At 44.5% G+C, this 26,190-nt stretch overlaps 1 protein-coding gene and 1 long non-coding RNA gene across 2 annotated transcripts; both read left to right on the forward strand.

The window, feature by feature from the left end:
* Positions 1-26,190, forward strand: AQP3 (aquaporin 3 (Gill blood group)). Its single transcript, XM_081940922.1, has 6 exons — positions 1-309; positions 13,149-13,275; positions 16,747-16,884; positions 19,607-19,725; positions 20,384-20,601; positions 22,955-26,190. The coding sequence occupies exons 1-6, from the start codon at positions 202-204 to the stop codon at positions 23,121-23,123; spliced, it is 879 nt and encodes a 292-aa protein (XP_081797048.1). The 5' UTR covers positions 1-201; the 3' UTR covers positions 23,124-26,190.
* LOC309386020 lies at positions 4,591-7,162 on the forward strand. The gene is made up of 2 exons (XR_014174332.1): positions 4,591-6,758; positions 6,847-7,162. It is a non-coding gene; the product is annotated as an uncharacterized lncRNA (long non-coding RNA).

The raw sequence follows: 26,190 nt of genomic DNA on the forward strand, positions 1-26,190 counted from the left end.
GTGCAGTGGGTGTGTCAGGGCGTGGGTGTGCATTGGAGGCAGCCACGGGGCAGAGGAGGAACTGGGGCGGATCCAGGTTCTCTCCACCTGCTTATAAGCTGGGGAAGGTTTGGATTCAGAACATGAGCTGTGTGGCTGGCAAGTTCAGAGCCAGGCATCTTCCAGGCTTCTTCCACACCTGCATCGTGAGCTCCAGGCGCCATGGGGAGGCAGAAGGAAATGCTGTCGGCCATCGGCCGGAGGCTGCGGATCAGGAATAAGTTGGTCCGGCAGGCCCTGGCAGAATGCCTGGGCACCCTCATCTTGGTGGTACGTAAGTGGATGGGGACTGGGATGGAGAAGGAGGAAGGAGGAGGAGGGGAAAAAGAAGAGAAAAGGAGGAAGGGGAAAAGGAGGAGAAAAAGAAGAAAAGGAGGAGGAGGGAGAGAAGAAAAAGAAGAGAAAAGGAGGAGGAGAAAAGGAGAGAAAAGGGGGAGGTGGAGGAGAAAAAGGAGAAAGGAAGGAAGAGAAGAAAAAGAAGAGAAAAGGAGGAGGAGAAAAGGAGAGAAAAGGAGGAGGAGAAGGAGGAGAAATGATGATAGTAGTGGACAATGAGGAGGAGGAGAAGAATGAAGAGGAGAAGGGAGAAAGAGAAGAAAAAAGGAAAGAAAAATAAGAAGGCGAGGAAGAAAAGAGAAGGAGAAATGAGGATTTGTGGTGGAGGATGAAGAGGAGAAGGAGGAGGAGAGGAGGAGAAAGAAGAGAAGAATGGGAGGGAATGGAGAAGGAGAAGAAGAAGGCGAGGGAGGAGAAGAAGTGAGGGTGGTGGTGGAGGAGGAGAATAAGGAGAAGAGAAAGAGAAGGAGAAAAATGAGAGAGAAAAGAGGAGAAGGAGAGGAGAAAGAGAAAGGGAGAAAGGAGGGTGATATTGGAGGAGAAGAAAAAGAGAAGAGAAAGAGAAGGAGAAGAATGGGAGGGGAAGAGAAGGAAGGAGGAGAAAGGCGTAGAAGAAGGAGGAGGACGAGAAAGAGGAGAATGGGAAAGAGAGGAGGAAGAGGAGGAGGAGGAGGAGGAAGGCGTTACCCTCTTTAGCACAATGAAATGCCCTGATGGCGTATAGTACAAGTACCCTGGAATAATTCACTAAAGATCTACCTGCTCTGTTCACACGAGGCAAGAATCCTGGTTAATGTTAATCTTGGTTTGTTTTTACTCTGGCTGAATATCTACCCTATTGACATCCAACCTCTTTGGTTAACTTTGGGTGGAAATACTGTTCTTACCTAGGAAACGGGTTTGCTTACGGACAAGTGTCAGACTGTTGTGGGAATGGAACCAGTGACTGAAAATCACAGCTGAGGTTTTCTCATTAGTTGTGCCCAGTACGGATTTGCTTCCAAGAAGGGAGGGAGAATTGAAAATCATTTCTAAAACTGAGTATTTTGGGGTTTGACAGAGCTCAGCTAAACCACTGTTGAAGAGTTCTGTCTAATTGGAAAGTTTGCACATTGGGTGACAAAATCAAAAAGAGGCCAAAGTTGAATTTCTGCAAAGAGTCTTTCCAGCTTCTTTGAGAATTGCTTCGGGGTTTGCTTCGCATTAGCTAATATTTAGGCAAGGGGCATCCAACCTTGCCGACTTTAAGACAATTGGACTTCAATTCTCAGAATTCCCCAGCCAGCCATGCTGTGGGGTTGAAGTCCACAGGTTTTGTGAGTTCAACACCCATCTTAGTCATGACTTTGGCCATGTTGGGTGGGTGACTTTGCCCAGCCACCCCCCCACACCCACACCCACACCCACATTCACAACCCAACCTACCTCACAGGATTATTGGTGTTGACAATGCACTTCATAACTCAGTGGTTCTCAACCTTGGCCACTTAAGATGTGTGGATTTGGGAATTGAGTTAAAGTTACCTTTGGAAGTCTGGGTGTTGAAGTCCACACATATTATAGTTGCAAAGCTTGAGAAAGGAAGGGAGGGAGGGAGGAAAGGGAGGAGATGGGAAGGAAAGAGAGAGAGAGAGAAAGGGAATGGAGGGAGAGAGAAGAAGGGAAGGAAGAAGAAAGAGAGAGACAAAGGGAAATGAATGGAAGGAAGGGGGAGAGAGCAAGGGAAAGGAGGAGAGTGTGAAAGGGAAGAGAAGGAGGAAGAGAGAGAGAAAGGAAAGGGAAAGGAGAGGAAAGAGAAGAAGGAAGGAAGGAGAGAAAGAGAAGAAGGGAAATGAAGGGAAGGAAGGGGGGGAGAGAACAAGGGGAGGCAGGAGAGCAAGGGAAGGGAGGAGAGAGAGAGAGAAAGGGAAGAGAAGGAAGAAGAGAGAGAGAAAAGAAAGGGAAAGGAGAGAAAAGAAAGAGAGGAAGGGAAGGAAGGAGAGAAAGAGAAGATGGGAAATGAAGGGAAGGAATAAGAGAGAAGGTTGGGAAGGGAGGAGAGAAAACGAAAGGGAAGGAAGAAGAGAGAGAAAGGAAAGAGAAAGGAGAAGAAAGAGAGAGGAAGGGAAGGAAGGAGAGAGAGAGAGAGAGAAGAAGGGAAATGAAGAGAAGGAAGAAGAGAGCAAGGGAAGGAAGGGAAGACAGGGAGCAAAAGGGAAGGGACAGGAAAGAGAGAGAGAAAGAGAGGGAGGAGGGGAACAGAAGGAAGGTAAGAGAGAGGAAGAGAAGAAAACAGAGAGAAAGGAAGGGAAGGGAAGAAAGAGGAATCCTAAGGTTAACTTTGCAAGCTGATTCCGGTGAATAAACGGGCTCATTCTGTTGAAGTTTTGGTTGAGAGCAATCACCTTGGTGCCACCATGCGTTCCCCAAACATCCCGTTTGTCATCGGTTGGCAAACCTGTGCCACATTTTGCACCACTTCAGCCCTATTTATCTTACTCCGGATTCCTTACAGAGGTTGTAACTGAACCGTTGCTTACGGACAATTAGGGTGAGCCTCCCATTTGGCTCAGGGGCTAAGATGCTGAGCTTGTCCATCAGAAAGGTCGGCAGTTCGGTGGTTCGAATCCCTAGTGCCACGTAACGGAGTGAGCTCCCGTTTCTTGTCCCAGCTTCTGCCAACCTAGCAGTTCGAAAGCAAGTAAAAAATGCAAGTAGAAAAATAGGGACCACCTTTAGTGGGAAGGGAACAGCGTTCCGTGCGCCTTCGGCTAGAATTTGCTGAAGTTATTTCAATGGGCTCGATTCACGGAACGGGAGTCCTCGACTTACAACTGCAACTGAGCCCGACATTTCCATCGCTAAGCGAGGCCAGCGAATTTTGCCCCATGTTTACAACCTCTTCTTGAATCACCGCAGTGGATAAGTTAGCAACCCAGTTGTTAAGCGAATCTGGCTTCCCCACTGCCTTTGAAGGTCGCAAAAGGGGATCGCATGGTGCGGGGACACTGTGGCCGTTATAAATACGAGTCAACTAGAAAGCATCTGAATTTTGATCACATTACTACCTGGATGTGGCAATGGCCGTAAGGGTGAAAAACGGCTGTAAGTCCCATTTTTCAGCGCCGTTGTAACTTCAAACCGACACGACACAAACTGTTGTAAGTCGAGGACCACCTGTTGACTTTGAGTCTAGCTCTTTGGCCAAACTCAATCCGTCTCCTCCAGCAAAAGGATCTGGGAAACTTTTGAGTATTTTAATCCCTCCCTGGGCTGCGAGTGGGGTGACGAAGGAAGGAAGACTCTTTGTTTTCCTACTTAAAGTAAACTTTCGTAAGAACCTTGGAGGGAGCAAGGCGCAGCAATGTTTACACAATCACAACAATCTGAGTGGTTTTTCCCAGGGTTTGGGATCCCAGCTCCCTAGCTCCATTGGGAGAAGGAGGTGGGGAGGGGGGACGTCTCCCCCTCCTCGATTCAAGGAACTGCTGAGATGTTTGCAAAAAAAAGCTGAAAGCAACTGCAGCAAGGAAATAGCAGGGCATTGTTGCCATCTCAACCATGCCTGTTTGCACCCATGTACCCACACTGTTCGTGCATTGCTTCTTTTATCTACCCACTACTCCCTTCCGCAGAGCCATTCCTGCAAATTAATGGAGCTGAAGCCCATTATCTCGATTCTATTGGGAGACGCCCAGAGTCTGCTATAGGATGGGCGGCTGTGTAAATCTTGTAAATAAATCTACGGGAAGATTTCTAGCTGTGGGACATTTGGTTCTCTCTCTCTCTCTCTCTCTCTCTCTCTCTCTCTCTCTCTCTCTCTCTCTCTCGCTCTCGCTCTCGCTCTCTCTCTCAGCTGGGGGGTTGGCTTGCAGATGTTGTTTCGTGACCCAACAGGGCTAGAAAGGAGTGGGGTTTGCGGAGAAGGAGGAGGAAGTGGTGTAGGAGGAAAACTGTGGGGTCCTTGGAGCTTTCCGAGTTGGTTTTCTTGCAGATATTTCATAACCCAAGTTGGTAACATCGTCAATGCTAGAAGGGAGTGGGGTTTGCGGAGAAGGGGAGGGTGAGGATGAGGAGGAGCAGGAGGAGGAGTGGTGGTGGTGGAGGTGAAGGAGGAGAACTGTGGGGTCCTTGGTGCTCTCTGAGCTTGGTGGTTTTCTCACCAACGTTTCATGACCCAACTAGGTAACATCATCAATGCTGGAAGGGAGTGGGGTTTGTGGAGAAGGGGGGGAGGAGGAGGAAGTGGTGGAGGAGGAAAACTGTGGGGTCCTTGGTGCTCTCTGAGCTTGGTTATTTTCTTGCAGATGTTTCATGACCCAACTAGGGAACATCATCAGTGCTAGAAGGGAGTGGGGTTTGCAGAGCTTGGTTCTTTTCTTGCAGATGTTTCATTACCCAACTAGGCAACTTCATCAATGCTAGAAGGGCTGGGTGTGTTGCTCTCTGCTTATATACTAGTGGCTTCCCTCATCAGTGTTGGTGTGAATTTTCTTGGTAATTTCTTGATTTGGCTGTTTACTGAGATGGAAAGCAACCAAGAACAGAGAGCAAACTCTCTTCTATCAGTGAAGGCATTGCCTAGTTAGAACATAGAATAATAGAGGTGGAAGGGACCGCGGAGGTCTTCTAGTCCAACCCCCTGCTCAAGCAGGAGACCCTCTACCATTGCAGACAAATGACTGTCCAACCTCTTCTTAAAAACCTCCAATGAGGGAGCACTCACAACTTCTGGTGGCAAGCTGTTCCACGGGTTAATTGTTCTCACTTTCAGGAAATGTCTCCTTTGTTCCAGGTTGCTTCTCTCCTGGATTACTTTCCATCCATTGTTTCTCATCTTGCCTTTTGGTGCTTTGGAAAATAGTTTGACTCCTTCAGTCTTTGTAGCAGCCCCTCAAATATTGTATAATTATTATATAACAACTATTCATAAATAAGCATTACAATTATACTTGCATAGCACAATATAGTCTAGTATAATTGGCTCATAAAACATTTGCAAGAAAATAATTGCACACAGAGAGCTCCAAACACGCCCCAAATAAAGTCATAAATAAATTTGAATCCCACTTATCCCTAAGACCTGAAATGGGAATTGTCAGCATAAAATCTGGTCCCAAAGTAGACAGTGCTACTGCCTATTGTTTTTCAGACAGCTGCTCTTCTATTAGTAAAACCAATAGCACATACATGCCTGATCACTTCCTTTCTCTACGTGTGAGCTTCTACAAAGCTAAAAGTGTGCGTTGAATTGGGTGAAGCATTGATAAAAAGACAACTCCATCAAATTGCCACATTTTCGGATGATTTTGAAACATTTCAAGCAATGAAATGGGGAAATAAAGTTCGAAAGAAAGAAAGAAAGAAAGAAAAAAAGAAAGAAAGAAAGAAAGAAAGAAAGAAAGAAAGAAAGAAAGAACAATAGTTCAAAAACTGAAGTGTAAATTTTGGAGGGTTGGGGAAAGAAAGGAGTGTACATTTTAGAGGGTCAGGGAAAGAAAGTTTGAAAGAAAGAAAAAGAAAGAAAGAAAGAAAAAGAAAGAAAGAAAAAGAAAAAGAAAGAAAAAGAAAATTCAAAAACTGAAGTGTAAATTTTAGAGGGTCAGGGAAAGAAAGTTCAAAAGTTTGAAAGAAAGAAAAAGAAAGAAAAATAAAGTAAAAGAAAGAAGGTTCAAAAACTGAAGTGTACGTTTTAGAGGGTTGTGGGGTTTTTTGGTGTGTGTGTGTTCGCTTGTGGGGGTTGTTTGCAGGAGACACAGCTCTGGAAGATTGAGGCACTCTGCACATGGGCTGGAAGAATTCTCACCCAGCTCTGAGGAACCTATTGTGTGGAATTCCGCAGAGCCCTTTTGCTATATGGCCCTGACATAATTCAAAAGTTGATTTGATGCATACCGTAGATATCTTGAGTTTTCACCCTGGATAATTAACTGGCAATCTGACAAAGAAAGAAATATTTGGCCAGCAATGGGGTGTAATAAAATTATCTCATATCTTCCCCCAAGGCCAAATTCCGAAAGGGTAATAGAATTCTTCCATGGGTCAGAGCAAAACGACTTAAGTAATTTCCTAGGTCTCTGCAAGACAGCAGCTTCACACCATGTTCTCTTGCTCAAGGCCTCAGCAAACTTCTCTTGGCTTCTGGGCTTGCCCTAAATGTTATTTGAATCCCTTTTGGTTTTGAGTTAAGTCAGTTTGGTGGACTTTACGGGCCTCTGTAGATCTTTGAGGTTAAAATGTCCCTTAGGAGACCGGAGGGCAAAACATACAAAGCAGGAATTGGGAATGTCTAGTTTAACAAAGAGGATAGCATAGAATGGAATAGAATAGAATAGAAAATATGGACTGGACTGGAGTAGAGTAGAGTAGAGTAGAAGAGAGTAGAAGAGAAGAGAAGAGAAAATGTGGAATGTAGTAGAGTAGAGTAGAATAGAATAGAATAGAAAATATGGAATGGGATGAAGTAGAGTAGAAGAGAAGAGAAGAGAAAAGAAAATATGGAATGGAATGGAATAGAGTAGAGTAGAGTAGAGTAGAAGAGAGTAGAAGAGAATAGAATAGAATAGAATAGAATAGAATAGAAAATATGGAATGGAATGGAGTAGAGTAGAAGAGAAGAGAAAAGAAAATATGGAATGGAGTAGAGTAGAGTTGAGTAGAATAGAGTAGAGTAGAGTAGAGTAGAGTAGAAGAGAGTAGAAGAGAGTAGAATAGAATAGAATAGAAAATATGGAATGGAATGGAGTAGAGTAGAAGAGAAGAGAAGAGAAAATATGGAATGGAATGGAGTAGAGTAGAGTAGAGTAGAGTAGAGTAGAATAGAACAGAACCATTAATCAGTGGAACAACTTGCCTCCAGAAGTTGTGGCTGCTCCAACACTGGAGGTTTTCAAGAAGAGATTGGACAACCCTTTGTCTGGAAAGGTATAAGAGTTTCCTGCCTGAGCACAGGGTTGGACTAGAAGACCTCCAAGGTCCCCTCCAACTCTGTTATTCTCTAATCCCAAATCAATTGATCAGTAGAACGATTTGCCTCCAGAAGGTGGGGCTGCTCCAATGCTGGAGGTTTTCAAGAAGAGATTGGACAACCCTTTGTCTGGAGTGGAGACGTCTTCGGACAGCGCTGGCTCTTCGGCTTTGAAATGGAGATGAGCACCGCCCCCTAGAGTCAGGAACAACTAGCACATACGTGCGAGGGGAACCTTTACCTTTAAGTTTGCACAATTGTTTTTGCAAAATCAGATTTCAAGGCCTCGTTATGCTTATTTGACACAAACCAAGCTTCGGGTTTCTTTTCGGAGCCTATACGGCTGGCGTTGTGTTGGAAAGCACAACACTACGAAACCCCTAGAGAATGCCTGCTTTCTTGCCCAACCCTGGCACAATTATCTTGTCTCTAGAAAGATTTCCCTGGTGCCAAGTTTAATTAACCAAGCTGCGCAGGGGAAGATCCCTATCGCGTCCCCAGCAGAACAAAAGAATCGCTTGGAAGCTTGGAGGGGGGAAAAGAAAAAGCAGAATTTTGGGGGGGAGCGCCCGATGCTAGACTTAAAAAGGACCCCTCCCTGCTGCGCCTCTTGGAACAGGGGCGATGAAATCTATTAACGGCTTTAATGAATTTGGGAGAGCTGGAATACGGGAAGATTAATTTTGGGAGGAACCCAACCAGGGCTTCTTCAGCATTTTACGATCCATCCCCAAGGCAAGGAACACAAGCTGAATTCTGCAGCTGTTTTGCCTGTGTTCCCCTCTGCAACCCCCAGGCAAGGTGGAGTAGCTGTTGGAAAGGGAGATGGAAAACAAAAAGATGATTTAATGGCAGTGTTGCAAGCAGACCTCCCGGGGTTCGTGTGGGTACATGCTCCCCTCTTCCCTTGCCTCCTATTAGTCTTAGTTTTGAGGAAAAGCGGTGTCACCAGGATGAGTTCAACCTGGATCAGGACGAGGGTGGGACCCAAGGTTGGCTTCGTTCCTGGGCTTAGCAAACTCTGGTTTTGATTTTGCTTTGTTTTGGAGCCTGCAGAATGACAGGTGGAGAGCATGCTGGAGAATCCAGATTCGGTTGGGCTACAGCTGGGTGGTCCAACCTTGGCAACTTTAAGGGCTGTGGACTTCCAACTCCACAGGTTGAAATCTGGAGTTTGAAATCCACAAGTCTTAAAAGTTGCCTAGGTTGGACATCCCTTGGAGGCATCTGCTGGAATCTTTGACTTTGAGTCTCCTTTTTCTAGAACTGTTTTACGTACATTATGCCATTATGGAGGTTACGTCCCTTGAGGTCGAAAGTTAGAAGCTTAATCTAGATGTCTTCATGAAATGAAGGACTGAAGGAAATTTCCTGACAGTTAGAACAATTAATCAGTGGAACAGAAGTTGCCTCCAGAAGTTGTGAATGCCCCAACACTGGAAGTCTTTAAGAAGATGTTGGATAGCCATCTGTCTGAAACGGTATAGGGTTTCCTGCCTAGGAAGGGGGTTGGAAGATCTCCAAGGTCCCTTCCAACTCTGCTATTGTATTGTATTGTATTGTAACTTTGGGAAACCTGCAACTAGAACGCCAAAACTAGCTCACCTTAAGAAACTTGAGATGTTTGAGTTTATGAGAACTTCCATGGTAGATCTTCAAAAGATTCCAAGGCTATGGACCGCTTAATGAAGTTCAGAAGTAAAACTGTTTGGAATAGGAGTGTTTGAAGGACATGGTGAAACCATCACAGTGGTTGGAGAATTCTGGGAGTTGAAGTTTTATTAGGCTTATTAGGCTTATAAGTTAAAGTTGTTGAAGTTGAGAATCACAAGCTTAGATAATGAGATGGTTGTATCCAATGCAGTGACTTTGTCAGTCTTCAAACAGGGCAGCTCTATGTGAAAAGTGACCTGTGTGTTGTTTGCAATTATAATGTCCCACAACACGGCAAATCTTGGAGATGTTGAACCAGTGTGGTACACTATAAAATTGTGTTAATGTCACTTTATAATGCCTTGGTAAGGCCACATTTGGAATCCTGCATCCAGTTCTGGTCACCACGATGTAGAAAAGATGTGGAGACTTTAGAAAGAGTGCAGAGAAGAGCAACAAAGAGGATTAAGGGACTAAAACATATGAAGAACGGTTGCAGGAACTGGGTATGTCTAGTTTAATGAAAAGAAGGACTAGGGGAGACATGATAGCAGTCTTCCAATATCTCAGGGGTTGCCACAAAGAAGAGGGAATCAAACTATTCTCCAAGGCACCTGAGGACAGAACAAGAAGCAATGGGTGGAAACTAATCAAGGAGAGAACTAAGGAGAAATTTCCTGACAGTGAGAACAATTAATCAGTGGAACAACTTGCATCCAGGAGTTGTGAATGCCCCAACACTGGAAGTCTTTAAGAAGATAGCCATTTGTCTGAAACGGTATAGGGTTTCCTGCCTAGGCAGGGAGTTGGACTAGAAGACCTCCAAGGTCCCTTCCAACTCTCTTATTCTAAATTCTAAAATTGAGTCTTACTATACAATAGCAGAGTTGGGAGGGACCTTGGAGGTCTTCTAGTCCAACCCCCTGCCTAGGCAGGAAACCCTCTACAGTTTCAGACAAATGGCTATCCAACATCTTCTTAAAGACTTCTAGTGTTGGGGCATTCTTTGGGGTAGGTGGGTGAAGAGGATGTCACACAAATAAAGATTTCCTGTCTCAAATGGTGGATAATGGATACTGTCAAAGTTTGTATCCTGGGAGATGAAGAAATTGGAGTCAAGAAGTCACGATCCATTGAGGAGGGCAGAAATGACATTCTTACCTAGCCTTTTCCAGGGAGCTGGGTAAATGGATTTAGTAGAACTTTATTTCTACCCAGGATCTACACTTTCTTTTAATTGGTCTCTAAGGACCACCTGAGCACAAAACTAACATGGAGATGAGACCAGAAAGAAGCAGGACTGATTTTAATTTTTCCTGCCGTACGCCAACTATTAAAAAAAAACAAAATCCTTTGGCGCTTCTGCAAAATCATTTACAAAAATGTTGTGCTTCTTATGCAGGTGTGGTAGTCACTTACGTTTCCTACTGGTTCGCAAATGTGAGTGCGTGCCCATGTACACGCATGCGCCGAGCGCCCACATCCATGCATGCGCTGAGCCTTCTGCGCATGCGCTTCGATTGTGCACTTGGCTTGCACACATACACACGGCTTGAAAATGTGCCTAAATAGGATGACATACAGCCGGGGCAGATGGGCACGATTTGCACTACCAGTTCGGGCGAACCAGTACAAACTGGCTGAATACCACCTCTGTTTATGTTGCCAAAAGATTTCCAGGTGAGGATGGCGCAGAAAAAGAGAACAGGCTCCCGCGCCCTTGCGCAAAACCTACTACCAGAAACTTTGATGGAAAGACAGGACTTTGGGCGTTGATGTGCATTTTGCAAAGCCGGAAATCAAGAGGGGAGCAGTGAATTAATTAGGATAGGGAGAAATGAATGATGGGCCAAGAACCTTAGTAAGATCACACCTGGCATCCACTCTTGGTCATCACTTTATAAAAAAAGATGTTGAGACTTTGGGAAAAAAAGTGCAGAGAAGAGCAACTAGGATGATTAGGGGACTTTAGGCTGAGATACATAAAGAACAGTTGCAGGAATTGGGTATGATGGCTAGTCTAATGAAGAGAAGGATTAGGGTGACATAGGAGTCTTGCAATATTTGAGGGGCTAATACAAAGAAGAGGGAGGTCAACTTATTCTCCAAGTAAGAAACAATGGATGAAAACTAATCAAGGAGAGAAGCAACCTAGGACTAAGGAGGAATTTCCTGACAGTGAGGGACAATTCACCCGTGGAATTGCTTGCCACCAGAAGTTGTGGGTGTTCCAACACTGGAGTTTTTAAAATGAGACAGGACAGCCGTTTGTCTGAAATGGTATAGAGTTTCCTGTCTGAGCAGAAGGGTTGGACTAGAAGACCTCCAAGGTCCCTTCCTGCTCTTGTTATTCAGTTCTGTTCTATTTCAGTCTCAGCCCTCAAATTTGGGCTCAACATTGATTTATTGTTCCCTTTTGCAAGCCATTCTTCTTCAGCCTTTCTCACGTTACAACCATTGTGTTCGACAACCCCGAACATGAAGGAAGTTTTGAATAACTCAACTCCTTCGGCAATTTTCCGTTGAGCCCAGTTGTAATTGCGTTGTGGCAAAGCCAAACGTATGGAAGGGCGCCTACGAGAAATCTTATCCTATCCACGCCCCTATTGAAAGATGATAGGATCCTCTGACTTAAACATGGCAAAGAATATGATTCAAAGTCCGTTCTTTTTTTTGAGCTTTAAAGCTCAAGGACACACAGCTATTTTTTTTATCCTCTGCTGCAGAGTGAAATTTAATCAGAAGGAGGAAGAAAGTAATCTGAGAGCAGACAAGACTTGATTGCATAAGAACCTGAGCTAAAATGGAAAGTTTTTTTTATTTTCCTGGTTTCTGTGTTACTTAGAAACACTCTGAAAAAAAAAATGCTGTGCGGGTAGTCCTCACGACCACAAGGGAGCCCAAGAGTTCTGTTGCTAAGCGAGACGTTGGTTCAGTGAATTTGGCCCCATTGTATGACCTTCCTTGACCCCGTTGTTAAGGGAATCACTGCAGCTGTTCAATTCGTAAGACGGTCGTTAAGTGAATCTGGGCTTACGCATTGGCTTGGGTTGTCAGAAGGTCGCAAAGGGGGACCCCGGAGCAACCGTCGTAAATATGAGTCAGTTGCCAAATGTCAGAAATGCTGATCACATGGCCACGAGGATGCTGGAAATATTGTAACTGTGAAAAATGGTCATAAGTCATTTTTTCAGTGCCGTTGGATCTTTCAATGGTCACTAAATGAACTGTTGCAAGTCGAGGACTATCTGCGTGTGCATTACTGCTTGCTTTTAAATAAATATCAGATATTTGCACCCTGTAATGATATTCTTCAGCAAGGAATATACAATATGATCTGGCAACAAAAATCCAACTGTTATTACACCGTTTTTCAGCTTCAGGCAGTCCTCGACTTATGACCATAATGGAGTATGCTTATGACAGTTGTAAATCATGAGGCAGGTCACCCAGGAGACCGACTTGAATTTATGACCTTTAAAAACACTGGTCGCTAAGTGAACCACCATGGTCGTTAAGTGAATCAGCAGTCATTAAACGAACCCATCATTTGCCATAGGGAGGTTTTGCCAATTTTCAGCAAAAAAGTTGTAAATTGTGGTCACGTGACAACAGGACCCTGCAAACAGTTGTAATTCAGTGGAAATTCAGTCACATGACCATGGGGGAGGGGTGGCAGCTGTCGTAACTTAAGAACCGTATCATAAGTACCATTTGAGGGCTCTGTTGTAAGTTTCAATGGTTGCATAAGGGATTGGTCGTAAGTCATGGACTACCTGTAGGAATGTAGGTGGGACATTTCACAATAAGAAGTCCAAATTTCGAACCCACTACTTGCACAAAAATGATATTCTTATTTTGGCTAGTTAGAATTGACTAGAGCTGGAAGGGACCTTGGAGGTCTTCTAGTCCAGCCCCCTGCTCAAGCAGGAGAACCTTGTTATGATAGAGAGATGAATGACGGAATTCACGGCCAAAGGATCCAGCTGGAAAATATAATATTCAGTGGGTTGGAGGAGATTTTTTGGTAAACGAGAGGCTGGATCTTAAGGAGATCTGTTCGATCTGAAAGTTACTAAGTGGGTTCTTGACTTCTCCTCCCATGGATTGCAAAAATAATCCTTCTTCTGATGCTTCAAACCTCGACTTCACCGGGATTCTTTCTTTTTGCCAGATGTTCGGTTGTGGTTCGGTGGCCCAGCTGGTGCTCAGCAAAGGGTCCCACGCCCGTTTCTTGACGGTCAACTTGGCCTTCGGCTTTGCTGTGACGCTTGGAATTCTGATTGCAGGACAAATCTCAGGTATGGCGGCTTTAATGGCCTCAAAGACATAGGTGGCCACGCATTTTATGTACCCTGAACTGGCAGCTCACATCTGCAGCAATGCAATGCAGACTTTCCTTTTCCCTCTTCCCTTCCCTTCATCCATTTACATCCTTTCCTTTCCTTTTCTTCCCTTCTCTTCCCTACCATCTCTTCTCTTCTCTTCTCTTCTCTTCTCTTCTCTTCTCTTCTCTTCTCTTCTCTTCTCTTCTCTTCTCTTCTCTTCCCTTCCCTTCCCTTCCCTTCCATTCAATATTTTCTATTCTCTTCCCTTTCCTTCTTTTCTCCCCTCTTCTTATTTCCCTTAGCCTTCCCTTCCCTTCCCTACCATACTTCTCTTCTCTTCTCTTCTCTTCTCTTCTCTTCTCTTCTCTTCTCTTCTCTTCTCTTCTCTTCTCTTCTCTTCTCTTCTCTTCTCTTCTCCTCTCCTCTCCTCTCCTCTCCTTTCCTCCTTCCTCCTTCCCTTCCCTTGCCTACCATCTCTTCCCTTCCCTTCCTTCCCTTCAATATTTTCTCTTCTCTTCCCTTTCCTTCTTTTCTCCCCTCTTCTTCTTTCCCTTAGCCTTTCCTTGCCTTCCCTACCATACTTCTCTTCTCTTCTCTTCTCTTCTCTTCTCTTCTCTTCTCTTCTCTTCTCTTCTCTTCTCTTCTCCTCTCCTCTCCTCTCCTCTCCTCCTCTCCTCCTTCCTCATTCCCTTCCCTTGCCTACCATCTCTCCTCTCCTCTCCCTTTCCTTTCGTTGTTTCTTGCTTCCTTTTCTTCCACAGGCAACACAGAAATACCCCCCTCCCTGCTTAAAATGCAACGATGAAAAAAGAGTGAAGTATTAATTGCTCGTCCACTCCTGACGCTTTTGATCCCCATCCTTAGTCTGTTTCGCAGGGGGAAGGTTCAGCCAAATTTCTCCTTTTAGCAGTCAGTGAAAGTGCAGTGTTTGCAAAGCCCCCCCCCCCTCCGCCACCCCCTCCCCCCCCGCAAAGCATCCAGACAATGGGCTCATTCATCGAATCCGGTTCTGGTTGTTGGAAAAATAAAGTTCCTTGCTGCTGTTTTGCTTGGACGGCTGGATTGGGCCGTGTCTTGGCATTCACGGCAAACCACCAAAACACGCATGCCAGGGTTATGCCAAGGCCCGTGCTTACATCCTTCTGTCCCAGAGTCTGGCGTGAGCTCAGTAGTCCTCAAGTTACGACCTTAACGGAATCTCTGCCCATTACAGTCGTGCATCACAACAATTGCAAAGAGACTCACCACGTGATCGACTCGATTCTACGACCTTTAGTGGCAGCGGCCGTTAAGCAAACACAGCTGTCAGAGAGTGCTTACTGTGCTTGTTTAGTGAACACAGTCGTTAAGTGAACTCCTCATTCACCACGGGTGCATTTTTACTGGAAGTCAAGGTTGTAAGGGTTAGATGTGACGGTGTGTGCTGCTCATGGTTTTACAGAGGGTCCTTGACTTATGACGACAATGGTGCCCAACATTTCCATGTCTAAGCAGGGCAGTGGTTAAGTACGTTTGTCCTGTTTTATGACCTTTCTTGCCACTGTTGTTAAGCGAATCATTGCAGTGGATAAGTTAGTAGCCTGGTTGCTAAGTGAATCTGGCTTCCCCATGACTTGGCTTGCTGGTCAGAAGATCGCAAAAGGGGATTACATGACCTTGGGACATTGCAACCGTCATAAAAGTGAGTCAGTCACCAAGTATCCCAGTTTTGATCCTAAGGATGCTGCAACGGTCATAGGCGTGAAAAATGGTCATAAGTCATTTTTCTCAGCGCCGTTGTAATTTTGAACGCTCGCTAAATGGACTGTTGTAAGTCGAGGACTATCTGCAAAACCAGGCCAGTTTCTGAGTGCCTAAAATGCATTCACAGGACCCTGGGGAAGAGGGGATGCGGCAGCTGTCATAAGTACCTGGGGGGGGATTTGTCATAACTTTGACGGTCGCTAAGCGCTGGTCGTAACCCGAGGACTCCCTGAACACGCGTTGCAACTTTTGCATGATTATGTCATCATGCCAGCTTCGTCCTGTGTCCCCGAAGAATGCGCTGCGCATAATTAACTGGGTGCAGAGCCGTGAAAAATTCCTTGGGGCCTCCTGGTGTAAACCTACTCACCAGGAAAGGAGGGACGAGGTCTTAATGAGACAGCGCACACCTTAATTAACGCAGACCTAATCAAGAGATGGTGCCAAAACAGGGAAGGCAACACCTCCGTGTCTAATGACTTCGCTTAAGCAAATTCCCATCCAGTTCCCTAAAGGAGTCATAAATAAATGACAGTTACTAATTGCCCAGATTTTGATCAGGTGACCATGGGAATGCGGCAATGGTCGTAAGTGTGAAAAACGGTCATAAGTCACTTTTTAAAAGGCTGTTGTAACTTTCAACGGTCATTCAATAATAGTTGGAGCTTGAAGCCTGCGTACTTTTTACTTTTATTATTGTTATTATCTATTTCTATATTTTTAAAATCAACATAAATGCTTAATGAACAGTGCATTGTCTGAGTCGTTTTGCTTATACAAGCTAATATTAATAATAATGCTAATGCTAATGCTAATGCTAATGCTAATGCTAATGCTAATGCTAATAATAATAATGCTAATAATAATAATAATAATATTGTTTACTTATATATAATAATAGCCTTTCCTCATTTACTTGTGCATAGTAACGATCTTTTTTAAAAAATAGTTTTTATTGAACACTTTCAAGTTTAAAAAACACAAGTAAAAAAGGAAAAGAGAAAAAGAAAAAAAAAACCAAGAAAAAATACAAAAACAAATACAAATTTAAAAACACAAACAACACAAAACAATATAATATACTTTTCACAGCTTCCCGTATCAGCATACATATTCTGCTTTTGCAATTTACCCTTTGATTGTTGCGTTCTCATAGTTTTTAACAATTCTAATACTAATGTTGTTAAGTCCTCTCCCTACAGAGCAAATGCAATAATTATATATGATAGTGTAATACATATAACCAGATTTTACATATATGCATTTTTCTTCAAAATATAATCAATAGTTTTTAGAACTTTTATTTCTTCTTTTGGCTTCTGTCCTCTAGCCATTTATACAGTCTACTCCAAAGTAACAACCTTTTATCTTCTAATTTCTAACTTCTAACTGGTAAAACGCATCCCATGTTGAGAAATATTACATTTCTTCTTCCTTGTCCTTTATTCTTAGTGTCAATCTATCTGCACAGCCCAATATCTCTTTAATTATTTTCTCATCTGTAGGAGGAACTTCATTCTTCCAATATTGTACAAATACAATTCTCGCCGCTGTCACCACACATGTAATATTAAATATGTATTCCCTTTGTTATAATTTTCTGGTATTATACCTAACCAAAAATATTTCTGGCTTTACATCTAAAACCACGTATATTTTGCCTTTTTGACCTATGTCTAACCAATGGGATTTTCTTTATAGGTGGGCATTTGAACCCTGCGGTCACTTTTGCGATGTGCTTCATGGCCCGGGAACCTTGGATCAAACTTCCGGTGTATGCCCTGGCTCAAACCGTCGGAGCATTTCTCGGAGCTGGCATCGTGTTTGGCTTATATTTTGGTGAGTCAATTACGTCTTTCTTCCTTGGTTCATGGGCTGGTCTTCTCCTTCGTCCTCCATCTTCACCAAGGTAGCCTCAATTTCCTTTCCTGCAAAGAAAGGTCTATGGAGTATCTTCATCCTCCAGGTCATGATTGTCCCAAAGATGCTTTTTTCAGGAAACAACTTGACTTCCCTTATTTTTCTTTGAAGTTTTGCTTCCCATCCAAGAAGCTTCTTCAGCTCTGACTGGATGGTGGGGAAGGGAAGGATTTTATATTCCTTGCAGACAGTTGGTCATTTGCATCCTTTTAGAGAGTCGTTGAGGCCACTTGGAGGTTTGTCTGTGTCCTCAGGGTCACCTGAGTGGTGCAGATGGTTCCCGTAATCATTTCCAGAACAGATTTCCAGGAAAATTGCAGAATGCAGAAACCATTGGCCCCACTCAGGTGATCCTGAGTGATTGATTTTGCTGGTCAGAAGGTCGCAAAAGTGGATTACGTGGCCCCGGGAATTTGCAACCATCATAAATACGAGTCAGTTGCCAAACGTCCCAATTTTGATCGCGTGACCACGAAGGATGCTGCAACGGTTCTTAAGTGTGAAAAAACGGTCATCAGTCACTTTTTTCAGCACTGTTGTAACTTCGGTCACTAAATGAATTGTTGGAAGTCACGGGCCTCTCTTTTGCGACCTCCTGACGCGCAGACTCCATGGGGAAGCCAGATTCGCTTAACAACCGCGTTGCTAAGTTAACAACTGCAGCGGTTCGCTTCACAACGGTGCCAAGAAAGGTGGGCAGAGATGGGACGAAGCTCACCTAACAAGAGCCTCGCTTAACAACATATGTTTGGGGCTCAGTTGTGGTCGTACGTCGAGGACTACCTGCAGAAATAGGACAGAACAAGCTTCTTAAATGGATAACGATGCAACAGCTTGGAATGTGCTCAAGTGGGGCTTGAAAATGATCAGATAAAATTATGCTGAAGGTGCAAAGTGTTTTCGGTGCTGACTATGGAAAAGAGCAGATAAATGAAGTAAATTTCACAGATTTTGTGATCAGCCGATTATCACTTAATGAAAGAGTTACCTAATCCAACTTTAAAGAGGTTACAACAATGAGTAAGCTCTTGGGAAAGGGGCCCCACCCACAGAAGTGTCTCCATGGGCTTGTCAGACCATAATATGTCAGTTGACAAATCACCACAGGGTGCCAGAGTTTAAGCAGTGGGTGTCTTCAGCGTGAATCTAATCACGTCTCCATCTTTTGACTTGGTAGGCTGCCACGTTCCTGAAAACTGTCTAGGGAGTTCATGTCATCATCGCCCAAAGACGAGGAGGTCAATGAGATACATCTCCCCATTCGTAGAAATGGAGAACTGGAATTCTGCAACATGTCTGGAGTAATCTTGACTTGATCCCTCTGGTTTCAGTCTCTTTCTCCAGCTTGCTGGATCTACTGAGAATGAGCATCAGGTCAAGATAAGCTAAAAAAAATTCAAACAAAGACATAAATAAACAGAGAGGAAATCCCACTCCCTTCTAGCACTGATGATGTTACTTAGTTGGGTCATGAAAGGTATACAAGAAAACAACAAAGATTAGAGAGCATTAAAGACCCCACAGTAGTAGTAGTAGTAGTAGTAGTAGTAGTAGTAGTAGTAGTAGCAGCAGCAGCAGCAGCAGCAGTTACAATACGATACAATACAATACAATAGCAGAGTTGGAAGGGACCTTGGAGGTCTTCTAGTCCAACCCCCTGCCTAGGCAGGAAACCCTATACCGTTTCAGACAAATAGCTATCCAACATCTTCTTAAAGACTTCCAGTGTTGGGGCATTCACAACTTCTGGAGGCAACTCCTGTTCCACTAATTAATTGTTCTCAACTGTCAGGAAATTTCTCCTCAGTTCTAAGTTGCTTCTCTCCTTGATTAGTTTCCACCCATTGCTTCTTGTCCTGCTTTCAGGTGCTTTGGAGAATAGCTTGGCTCCCACTTCTTTGTGGCAGCTTCTGAGATATTGGAAGACTGCTGTCATGTCTCCCCTAGTCCTTCTTTTCATTAAATTAGACATATGCAATTCCTGCAACTGTTCTTCATATGTTTTAGTCTCCAGTCCCCTAATCATCTTTGTTGCTCTTCTCTGCATTCTTTCTAAGGTCTCCACATCTTTTCTACATCGTGGTGACCAAAACTGAATGCAGGATTCCAAGTGTGGCCTTACCAAGGCTTTATAAAGTGGTATTAACCCTTCACGGGATCTTGATTCTATCCCTCTGTTTATGTAGCCTAGAACTGTGTTGGCTTTTTTGGCAGCTGCTGCCCACAGCTGGCTCCTATTTAAATGGTTGTCCACTAGGACTCCAAGATCCCTTTCACAGCTACTACTGTTGAGCAAGGTACCACCTATACTGTACCTGTGCATTTCGTTTTCCTTCCCCTGAAGTGGGGAGGGAATGGGGATTTTGCAGTATCCTTCCACTGGAGTGGGGAAGGAATGAAGATTTTACAGTATCCTTCCCCTGCCATGCCCATCAAGCCATGCCCACAGAACCAGCAGTAAAATTTTTGAATCCCATGCTTTAAATGTACACTAATTGGCATACATTAAAATGAAATTTCGTTGCATACCTCCTTCAAAAGGTCATAAACAGGGGTCTTTGAAGAAGCTTCTTTTGGGGTGATTGGTGAAGGAATTCTGGATGGTTGCCTTCAATTGTCTGTTTTGGTACTTTTCTTCTAGATGCAATCTGGGCATTCGGTGGAAATGAACTCTTTGTAACAGGCGCCAATGGGACAGCGGGCATCTTCGCCACATATCCATCCGAACACTTGAATTCCGTCAACGGATTTTTTGACCAGGTAAGGCACAAATGTCCAAACTCAACAGGATCGTATTTGACCCACATGAAGCAAAGCCGAGTTTAACGGAAGGGACAGCGCTGGCTCTTTGGCTTTGAAGCGGAGATGAGCACCGCCCCCTAGAGTCAGGAATGACTAGCACATATGTGCGAGGGGAACCTTTGCCTAGTTTAATAGAAAGAAGAATTAGGGGTGACTTGATAGAGGCGTTTCAATATCTCAGGGGTTGCCACAAAGAAGATGGGGTCAACCTATTCTCCAAAGCTCCTGAAGGCAGGAAAAGAAACAATGGATGGAAACTTATCAAGGAGAGAAGCAACATGTCTCTGGAAGCCCAGGGGAGGCCGTTTTCACCCTCCCGGAGGCTCAAAAGAAGCCTCTGGAGCCTGGGGAGGGTGAACCCCCCCCCCATGGTGCAGGAAGCTGAGTAGCCCCCCCCATGGCCACGCCCAACCAGTTGCTAAAGATTTTCAATCCCATCCTTGGCTGCAGGCTAGACGGGGAAGTCAAAAGCAATGCCCCCCCCCTCCCCAAAAGGGAATGGCAAACTGCTTTTGTGTCATTTTGAGTCAAGATACTCACAGGAGTTGTGAAGACACTCTCACAATTCCTTCCTATTTCTTTGAGGAACACCCGTTTCAATCTTCTTTCCCCTCAGTTCATTGGCACGGCGGCGTTGATCGTTTGTGTGCTGGCCATTGTGGATCCTTACAACAACCCCGTGCCAAGAGGTTTGGAGGCCTTCACCGTTGGCTTCGTCATCCTGGTCATTGGGACCTCCATGGGCTTCAATTCCGGTTACGCCGTCAACCCAGCCCGAGACTTTGGCCCCCGTCTCTTCACCGCCATCGCTGGCTGGGGTACAGAGGTTTTCACGTAAGTGGCTTTTGTGTCTGGGACTGGACTTTGTGAAAAGGGGGTTGGATTAGAAGACCTCCAAGGTCCCTTTCAACTCCTCTGTTCTTCATTAAAAGATATGGAGAACGGTTGCAGGAATTGGGTTTGGCTAGTCTAATGGATAGAAGGACTAGGGGGGACATGATAGCTGCCTTCCAGTATTTGAGGGGCTGCCCCAAAGAAGAGGGGAGCCCACCTATTTTCCATAGGACCAGAAGCAGGAGAAAAAAAAACAACGGATGGAAACTCATCAAGAAGAGAAGCAACCTGGAAATAAGGAGAAACTTCCTAACAATGAGGACAATTAACTAGTGGAACAGCTTGCCACCAGAAGTTGCAAATGCAGCACTGGAGGTTTTTAAAAAGATGTTGGATAACGATTTGTCTGAAGTGGTATAGGGTTTCCTGCCTAAGCAGGGGGTTGGACTGGAAGATCTCCAAAGTCCCTTCCAACTCCTATTTCTATTTCTGTTTCTATTTCTATTTCTATTTCTATGCTATGCTATGCTATTTCTATTCTATTCCTATTCCTATTCCTATTCCTATTCCTATTCCTATTTCTATTTTCTATTTTCTATTTTCTATTTTCTATTTCTATTTCTATTTCTATTTCTATTTCTATTTCTATTTCCATTTCCATTTTCTATTTCTATTCTTCAAAGCACCAGAAGGCAGGACAAGAAGCAATGGATGGAAATTACTCAAGGAGAGAAGCAACCTAGAACTAAGGAGAAATTTCCTGACAATTAGCAATTAATTTAACAATTTAATTAACAATTAAATTTCCTGACAATTAATTAGTGGAACAACTTCTAGTCCAGAGGTTATGGATTCTCCATCACTGGAGGCTTTTAAGAAGAGATCGAGCAGCCATTTGTCTGAAATGGTACAGGATCTCCTGCTTGAGCAGGGGGTTGGACTGGAAGATCTCCAAGGTCCCTTTCAGTTCTATTCAGATGGACTGACATTGATTGAGTTATGCTTGATGCCAAGGAAATTTTCTAGTAGGCACAGTCAGTGAGATGGAGTGTGGAATTGAGGCGTGGAGTCGAGGAACAATTCCATTGTTAATGACCGACCAATGAGTCATAGATGCTACGGTTGTCCTGGATCCCGGCCAAAAGATGACAGGAGGGATCCTAAAATTCAATTTTGCTTGTAGAGTTCGGTGGAAAGAGGAGATGGTTCAAAGGCAGGGGGAAAAAAGGGGGGGGAGTTGACCCCCAATGATCTTGAAAAGCATCAAGAGAAATAAGTCATTGAGGGAGATGCGAAGAGACATAACTGTGAATCCCTCAGTGCTCTCTGACCTTTGTGGTTACATAAGGAGGAGGAGGAAGAGGAGGGAAACTGTGGGGTCTTGGTGCTCTTTGAGCTTGGTGGTTTGTTTGTTTACTACACATACTGGTAGTACTGATTATGTCACCTAGTTGGGTCACGAAATGTCTGCAGGAAAACAACCAAGCTTGGAGAGAACCAAGGACCTCACCGTCCTCCTTCTCCCCTCCCTCCCTCCTCCTCCTCCTCTTCACAAACCCCACTTCCTTCTAGAACTGATGATGTTACCTAGTTGGGTCTTGAAACATCTGCAAGAAAACCACCCAACTTAGAGAGCACCAGGGACCTCACATTCCTCCTCTTCCTCCTCCTCCTCTCCATAAACCCCACTCCCTTCTAGCCCTGATGATGTTACCTAGTTGGGTCATGAAATGTCCTCACGGAAACCACAAAGATAAGAGCACTAAGGACCCCACAGTCATCGTCCTCCTCCTCTCCATAAACCCCACTCCCTTCTAGCCCTGATGATGTTACCTAGTTGGGTCACGTCATGAAACCACCCAACTCAAAGAGCTCCAAGCACAGTTGTCATCGTCCTCCTCCTCCTCCTCCTCCTCCTCCTCCTCCTCCTCCTCCTCCTCCTCCTCCTCCTCCTCCTCCTCCTCCTCCTCCTCTTCTCCACCAAACTCCCTTCTAGCTCTGATGATGTTACCTAGTTGGGTCACGTCATGAAACCACCCAACTCAAAGAACTCCAAGCACAGTTGTCCTCCTCCTCCTCCTCCTCCTCCTCCTCCTCCTCCTCCTCCTCCTCCTCCTCCTCCTCCTCCTCCTCCTCCTCCTCCTCCTCCTCCTCCTCCTCCTCCTCTTCTCCACCAAACTCCCTTCTAGCTCTGATGATGTTACCTAGTTGGGTCATGAAACGTCTGCAAGAAAACCATCCAGCTCAGAGAGCGCCCAGGATCTTACAGTTCATCCCTGAGCTATCGATATTCTCTCCTCTTGACCCAGCCAACTGTATTTCCTTCACCGTTTCTTCTGCTTGTATCTCCCAGGGCTTCTGGACACTGGTGGTGGATCCCCATCATTGCCCCCTTCCTGGGCGCCATCGCAGGTGTCCTGGTCTACCAGCTGATGATCGGTTGCCATGATGAACCGCCTCCCGAATTCAACGACGAGGAGAGCGTCAAACTGTCCAATGTGAAGCAGAGGGACAATGTCTGAAGCTGCACAACTTGCTCCCTGGACATTTTTTTTTAAAAAAAAATAACGATAAAAATTTAAAAAAAAACTGAAAAAGAACCAAAGAAGACAGCAAAATGTTCACACCAGAGGATTTTGGAGTCTTCTCCACACTCACTTCTTTGTCTACCCTTGATGGTTTGCTTGTTTGTTTGTTTTGATTAAGGCAGCTGTCTCCCATTAGGTTCCCTCCGGGTGTTTGGGAGCTAGAATTCCCAGGTTCCTCTTTCAACATGCTGGCTGGGAAGGATGGGAATTGCAGATCTGGAGGTCACCAGGTGGAGGGAACTGCATGGGGATGTCCATGTCTACCTTTCCTAAGGCAGCTTTCTCCCATCAAGCTCTTTCTGGAATTAGAAATCCCAGGTTCCTTTTTTGACTATGTTGGCTGGGGAGAATGGGAATTGCAGATCTGGGGGTTACCAGGTGGAGGGAGTTTGCCTGTGAATACACATATTGATGTTTCTATTAAGGTAGCTTTCTCCCATCAGGTTCCCTCCAGATGTTTGAGAACTAGAATTCCCAGGTTTCTCTTCGGCCATGTTGGTTGGGAAGAATGAGAATTGCAGTCCCAACAGATCTGGAGGTCACCAGATGGAGAAAACTGCCTGTGTTTATATGCATATTTCATATCTTGTTGGGGGATTTCGATCTATCTTGGCTTGTTTTGAAGGACCACCTGTCCAATAGTTCTGCTCCCAGGTGGAATATTTTGGATGGGTTTACCTGGGGCTCCCCCTTCACTAAGTCCTAACAGGTTTGCTGCTTTGGTCCTCTCTGTTGCTTCTTCTTTTCGCATGAGATAGGTTTGGAAGGTACGAATTCATTTTTGTAAATAAATCTGTGGCCACGGTTTGAGAGAAGGATGGGGAAAACGCTATTGCAGCTTCCATGCACAGCTGGATAATCCAAATCCACTGATTTATAGGGCTGGATTTTCTGCAGGACATTTTGGGTGAAAGTCAATGTTACAGAATAAGAGAGTTGGAAGGGACCTTGGAGGTCTTCTAGTCCAAGCTCTTGCTCAAGCAGAAGACCCTGTACCATTCCAGAAAAAAAAAAGGTTATCGAACATCTTGTTGATGGGGCCACCACAAACTTCTGGAGGAAAACCAGGGTGAAGACCTAAATCTGGCCAATTTATCTCTCTTCATTATTTGCAAGAAAAGGAAACTTTCGACAATATTAATTGAATTCAAGTATGGATAGACAGGGGAAAATCCAGTCAAGGGGAAAATGCTATTGACCTTCAGCCAAACATTGTGGAAAAAGTTGGGTTGGAAGGTCTCATGCTGTCTTTCTTGACCAACTAGAACGCTGTCTAGATTATTCGAGACAAATAACCTTCGTCCCCATTGTTTATGTCTTTTGCTATCTGAAAAACCACTGTGCACATTTAATTCTTGCTTTAACTTCTTTTTGTTCATTGTTTTAAACATGCATTTAGGAAAAGATCTTCAGGTGGTTACTGCTACCGTGAATCCTTCACACCCAAGGGATTGAGGTCTTAAGCAGACGATGGGGTGGCAGGATTAAGGGTTGAATTTTGGCCCAGGTTTTTTTTTTTACATACACTAGGCTATTTTCAATGCCTAGTGGGTAGAGCTGGGAAGAAAACCAAGCATAGATTATTAATATCATGTAATACCTCCAGTTATTTGACAGCCAGTTTAGTCTAGAGGTTAAGGCACCAGGCTATAAACCAGGAGATGGTGAGTTCTACTCTGGCCTTAGTTATGAAAGCCAGCTGGGTGACTTTCGGCCAATCACCAGGAGATGGTGAGTTCTAGTCCAACCTTAGCCATGAAAGCCAACTGAGTGACTTTGGGCCAGTCACCAGGAGACTGGGAGTTCTAGCCTTGCCTTAGTCATGAAAGCCAGCTAGGTGACTTTGGGACAATCACCAGGAGACAGTGACTTCTAGTCCCACCATAGCCATGAAATCCAACTGAGTGTCTTTTGGGCCAATCACCAGGGGACTGGGAGTTCTAGTCTTGCCTTAGTTATGAAAGCCAGCTAGGTGACTTTGGGACAATCACCAGGAGACAGTGAGTTCTAGTCCCACCTTAGCCATGAAATCTAACTGAGTGTCTTTTGGGCCAATCACCAGGGGACTGGGAGTTCTAGTCTTGCCTTAGTTATGAAAGCCAGCTGGGTGACTTTGGGACAATCACCAGGAGACAGTGAGTTCTAGTCCCACCTTAGCCATGAAATCTAACTGAGTGTCTTTTGGGCCAGTCACCAGGAGACTGGGAGTTCTAGCCTTGCCTTAGTTATGAAAGCCAGCTGGGTGACTTTGGGACAATCACCAGGAGACAGTGAGTTCTAGTCCCACCTTAGCCATGAAATCCAACTGAGTGTCTTTTGGGCCAATCACCAGGAGACTGGGAGTTCTAGCCTTGCCTTAGTTATGAAAATCAGCTAGGTGACTTTGGGACAATCACCAGGAGACAGTGAGTTCTAGTCCCACCTTAGCCATGAAATCCAACTGAGTGTCTTTTGGGCCAATCACCAGGAGACTGGGAGTTCTAGTCTTGCCTTAGTTATGAAAGCCAGCTAGGTGACTTTGGGACAATCACCACATGATGTTGAGTTCTAGTTTCCACTTTAGACACAAAAGGTTGGTTGAGTGACCTTGGGCCAGGTAGTCTGTCCCAGCCCAACTCACCTTACAGGGTTGTTGTTATGGGGAAAGTAGGAGGAGGAAGGAGTATTAGATATATTCGCTAACTTGAACTATTTGTAAAAATAATAAAGGCGGAATACAAATAAAATCAATAAAACCCATCCTTTAAAAAAAAAGCGCTTCCACTGAAGCTATGCAAGACAGATACAGACACAGAGAGAAATATTGCCCATGTGATGCGAGATTCCTTAAATTTCCTGAACAACCTGCAAAGTTTGACATTTGTACTGTATTTCCAGGTATTTTTTTTTAAAAAATGAAATCAATACACCTCTTGTATAATTGCTGTTACTGTTTTGCAGTATTTGTAAACTGGATTGTAATAAATAGGCTGGCATTGCAAATGCTGCTGTTTCATACGAA

This window comes from Natrix helvetica, assembly GCF_964273705.1.
Source record: "Natrix helvetica genome assembly, chromosome: 2".
Taxonomy (NCBI): domain Eukaryota; kingdom Metazoa; phylum Chordata; class Lepidosauria; order Squamata; family Natricidae; genus Natrix; species Natrix helvetica.